This window comes from Gossypium raimondii, chromosome 5 (assembly GCF_025698545.1).
Source record: "Gossypium raimondii isolate GPD5lz chromosome 5, ASM2569854v1, whole genome shotgun sequence".
NCBI classification, from domain to species: Eukaryota; Viridiplantae; Streptophyta; class Magnoliopsida; order Malvales; family Malvaceae; genus Gossypium; species Gossypium raimondii.
Genome location: NC_068569.1, coordinates 26,121,116 through 26,126,184, shown reverse-complemented (window position 1 = coordinate 26,126,184; position 5,069 = coordinate 26,121,116). Strand labels below are relative to the sequence as shown.

Below are 5,069 nucleotides of genomic sequence, written 5' to 3'. Positions count from 1 at the left end.
AAAAGTTTTACACAAAAATAAGGTATTGATTACTTTAATACCTATGCTCGTGAAGAAAACTCCCCAAAAGAGTACAGGCCTTTTTGTGGCTGCTTGTTTGAAATAAACTGTTGACAAATGAGGAGCGCACATGGAGAGGTATGACTTTTTTCCCTTTTTGTGAACAATGTGGAAAGGCAGTGGAATCAGCAATTCATGTTGTGAGAGATTGTGATTTCGTGCCAATCAATGTGGAAGTCGTTAATACCTATGACCAGTTGGAATGTTTTCTTTAATTTACATGTTGGGTGTTGGGTACACTGGAATATCATGAATGAAGGGAACCTAAGTTTTGACGGGGCGAATGGCCTACTTTTTTTCTCAATTGTGGCCTAATTTCTTTGGAAAAATTGTATTGAATTCATTTTCAATAATGCTAGTAGAAGTAGCCAAGAATTTGTTGCCTCAATTCTTGCTTGGGCAAAGTCTTTTGGTTTTAGTGATAATATGGAACAGTTGGCCTATTTTTCTAAAACGGAACAAGGGTGATAGCGTCTTGATTCAGGCTGGATCAAGATTAATGTCGATGGATCGGTATCAGTGAGCAATACAAAAGCAGCAATAGGAGGAGCTGTGAGAGATTCAAATGGGAATTGGTTAACGAGTATTGCTATGATAACAAGGGTGTCAGATGTATTTTAGATTGAGACACGATCGGTTGTTGAAGGCTTGAAGTTGGCTTGGTCGAGGTTAATTGTGGTAATTCAATGTTAACAGACACTATTGGAAATGGTTTCGCATCAATTAGTAACATTGCAAAAGTCCAATTAATACACGAATGGTGCACTAAGGATTGGAAAGTGAAGAGTGAAGTTTAGATATGTTTTGAGAAAGAATAACAAGGTAGCTGAATGTTTGGCCAAGGCAGCAATAGAAAAGTTAAATCAATTAGTTCTTCTCTCACAGATCCACAACAATATATTACGAGATTGATGTTAATAATTCATTGCATGAGGAGGCCTCTATCCCCATACATTCCTAGTTTTTAGGCATGTATTTTCTATTTTCTATAATAATAATAAAAACATTAATAATTCATATTATACAAATTCTAAAATATTTATTCGTGTATTTCTTTTTTTATCATATCTTAATTATTTTTATTATATTATATCCAAAAACCAAGCAATAAAAATCCAAACAGCATAAAAATGAAGAATAAAGAAATGAAAGTAAATAAAATTATATCTTACATTTAAATTGATTACACTAAAGTAGTTGCAGTATAACAACACTAACTTCTCCACTAAGCACAAATGAGAAGAGAGCCTAAATTACAACAATAAATTTAAGCCACTGTTTCTTTTTATACATAAGAATCACAATCCGCAGTCTAAAAAATATTATAGAAATCGAAATTCAAACTCAAAACCTATTAAATTCGGGTAGAAATTTCAGCCTGCAACTTCAAACTCTAGACCGGTACATGAATCGACCGAGCTAGTTTACACTATCACTAAGCCTAAAACAGGGCAGAAAATTCAAATCATCACTGCATTTTTATACAAAAGAAATCGCAGCCTGCAGTTCAAAAATAAAGAAAAGGGTTGTAGATGTTGAAATTAGAACTCCAGACCTGCTAAAGGTTACCTTCTAAAATGACTGCATCAACTAACTCGGCTAAATTTAAGCCACTGTTACTAAGTCTAAAAGGGGTGGAAAATTCAAACCATCGCATAACTTAACAGGTTAACCTAAGACTAGTAATCTGTGGTTGTGAGAATAATATACTGCTTACAGTCATAAGTCTTCAATCTGCTCCAGGGAAGAGAAATGTGCATCAACTTTGTTGAGAGTTTCTTGATCAATTTCCATTGATGCGAACAATTTCGGCATTGGATAATTTGCTACTTTTCCAGGAGTTCTGTTGTTCTTTATGTCCTGCTCGTTCAACGTGTCGGAATCTTTAATTTCTGTTGGAGTAGACATTGTGATTTGATTGTAAAGTTGTGCTTTCATCTCTAGACAAGATTTTATATCCTCTTCATTTCGAGCTTTGTTCAACTTGTCCATGATATCACTTAACATTGAAGATCTCTCGACCCACAAGGGTTTTGCCTTCTTCAACCTATTATCGAGTTTATTTTGATCATCTGGATCAGTAGCTCCATTGTTAGGTTCACTTTTCTGAAGCTTTTTTATTCCCTGATCAACAATTTGCAGTATCCTCTTTCTGGTGTTATCAGATCTCACAGGATTCGATCTTAGCGCCAACTTCAGACCTGAAGTCATTGCCAAGGCCTCGTCTTCCTGTGAAGTGGAGCTAGGCTTAGACTCTTCATCCTCATCGGACCCGTCTTGCACAGGTTTTGTAGAAAAGACTTCCTCAAGTAAACTAATATTCTGCATGTACCGGTCAAAAGCATCGTTTTCAATTTCAATATTTCTGTCCTTGAATTCCTTCAACTTGGAAAACCTCCATTCATTTAAGGCAACAGCATCCTGAAATAGTGCACAGGTTAAGGCTTATAAAGTAATATATCAAGCTTGAACAAGAATATCTGTTCACTGTAAACAGTACTGTACCTTTCTGGTCAGGTGTTTCTTTGTGCGGACCTGCAGATTGTCAAACTGTGCAAAAGCATTGGAAAGTTGCCGAAACGAGGGAATCCTTAAGGGAGTCCTGAACAACATTCAACATGCGAGGAGTCAGCCACAAGTCAAATGACAAACTCAAAAATCAGTTTAAAGCTCAGAAAGATAGCGCTGAACAACTCATGCAGACAATAATGAAGTCAGCAACTCAAAAAGTGAAAAACAAAACACTATGGAGGCCTGAAAACTTTACAAGAAACCAAAAACAAGTAAGAAACATGCCTAACAAAGTTTGGCAACTATATTCTTCACAGTGGCTGTTTCACATAGAAAGTGACATTGCTTGTAGAGAAATAAGCTTCTCCGATTTTGTCCCATTCTTTCAGTTTGGATTGCTAGATACAACATAGACTTCTACGCCCAAATCAAATATGAAAACTACATGCATATTGTTAGTGGATTTCTTATACTTACGCTTGAGAAGAAGCCTGAGTTGACTTCTGGTCTGATGACGGAGTGCTTGAAGACGGTGTCTTCTCTGGAAAAGCTGAATTTGATTTTAAAACTGAAATTGCAATATAAATTAGAAAGTTAGTTACTTATGATGCTCATTGCTTCATTCCTTGACAATACATATATCCTCTCAACTATCAAGTCTTCAAAAATATTTGCAGTTTCATTTTGTAGTCAACGACAACTTATTACGTTGTCAAAAATTTCCCCCTTCATATCAAGTAAAAGGGGGAAACGATATGACCATGCTTTTAGAAAAAAGTACAAACCTAAGCTTATCATATTGCTAGCCTTGAATAGGAGATATGGCCATTCCAACAAAATTAAAACGTTTAATCTTGTCACTCAAGGTACATGACCTGACCTATGTTGCTCTGACTCTTTAATTTGCTAGAAGTACTCATATCCAACACTTACACCCAACACATTTCTGGACATAGGTATGCGAATATGACCCTTCAAAGACCCTCTAAATACTTAGAAAAACTTAATGAACATACCCGTGTAGGGCATATACCCGTATCCAACACTCACACTCAAGTCCAATAACATAGCATATGACTACCAAGAAGAATCCTCGTGTCTTTATAATGTGTTCCAAGATAACATCCCTTCTAGCCATCTTCAACATGATTTGTACTTTATATTCACCACCCACAGACCCTAAAACTCTGACTTCTTCTTGATAAGTAATCACAAAATCGGACATCATCCCGTTACCAAAAACACCTGATTTGACAATAACAAAAATGAACTAGTTTTTCAAGTTTCTTGATTGATAATATGTCCATACCATGAATATGGCATGGATTTTGGGCTTTCGAGCAACAACTCTTGCACGAGCGATACGGACACCTGCAGAAATAATTTGAGAAACAAGAGTGATTTGATGGGTAAATTTTAACAGTCATTGGATAGTTGTACACTCTTCCAAAATAAAATGGTAATAATAATTAAACAGCTAATTCAAGTAATCCTGTCAACTTCATAAGTTAATTACATAATAATTCGGTAGACAGGTATCAACTATAAGTTATTTGTGGAGATTACATAGTTTATTACTTGCAACTTTTAACCAAACAAAATCCAAATAACAAAACTGACAACCAACCTAAGTAACAAGCATCTAGCTTAGGGAGGTCAATACAGGTTTTAAATTAAAATACTTGGAAAATACAAATAAAGTAAGCTAAAACAAAAAAAAAAAACGGCACAAGACCAGTACAGCACTATCTATTTTGATCTTGCTGTTTCAATTGATAATATTTCCTAGAATCATTTGTTCTTTTGGGGGGGGGGGGGGGAACTAAATTCCAAATTGAAATAAACCTAAATCCCAATTGCCACCAAAAAGAACTCCTAACTAAACATATTCTTCTTTTTAAAGCATTATATGAAGATAGAAAAAGAGAATTTGGATTACCTGGAGCGAGCAACATTGCCACACTGAATACATTTGGGTTTATTAAGCCCTCGCTGTGTCTTAGGCGGAGTATCCATACGCTGAAACGGTGGAGGAGGAAGAGGCGTCGCTGTTACCCCAGCAGCAGCAGCTGTAGCCGTCGTCGTTGTCGACTTGATAGCGGTGGTGGTTGTTTCGCTGATGCTTTTCGTCACGGCGGGCGAAGAGGCCGCCATTTTTAGGCACGTGACTTTCGTTCTTACTGTCTTTGATTCTTGTTTGATGAATCGGATGTGATAGCACGTGACCTCTCTGGAATTAAAATCTTCGGAGAGTTTGGGATTTGGGGAGGAAATTTTGATTTCACAAAATAGGAAAAGGAAATTAGGGATTTTTTAAAATTTCATAATATGGGCTGAGCCTCCACCCATTTTTACTCAGAAAAGAGACCCAAAACAAGCCCAAATTTTTTATTTCGTAAAACCCATTTTTATTAATATTTACATTAAATTTATTATTTATTTGTGTTAAATTATAGAATAAAAATTTGAAAATTAAAAATATGCTCTAAATTCTTATA

General features: G+C 35.8%; 1 protein-coding gene across 1 annotated transcript; it reads right to left on the bottom strand.

Annotated features, from left to right (window-relative positions):
- Positions 1-1,206: 1,206 nt before the first annotated feature.
- Positions 1,207-4,857, bottom strand: LOC105770502 (hypothetical protein). The gene is made up of 5 exons (XM_012591728.2): positions 4,511-4,857; positions 3,881-3,942; positions 3,049-3,139; positions 2,566-2,662; positions 1,207-2,481 (listed from the first exon to the last, which is right to left on the bottom strand). Exons 1-5 carry the CDS (start codon positions 4,723-4,725, stop codon positions 1,780-1,782), a joined length of 1,167 nt encoding a protein of 388 aa, XP_012447182.1. The 5' UTR covers positions 4,726-4,857; the 3' UTR covers positions 1,207-1,779.
- Positions 4,858-5,069: the final 212 nt, after the last annotated feature.

What these genes read in the sequence shown, in the direction of transcription:
- LOC105770502 (XM_012591728.2), bottom strand. Translation starts at nt 4,725, where the DNA reads ATGGCGGCCTCTTCGCCCGCCGTGACGAAAAGCATCAGCGAAACAACC. An exon ending in GGCAATGTTGCTCGCTCCAG is followed by an intron (nt 3,943 to 4,510) that starts GTAATCCAAATT and finishes TTATTTCTGCAG; the next exon opens with GTGTCCGTATCGCTCGTGCA. An exon ending in AAATCCATGCCATATTCATG is followed by an intron (nt 3,140 to 3,880) that starts GTATGGACATAT and finishes TTGCAATTTCAG; the next exon opens with TTTTAAAATCAAATTCAGCT.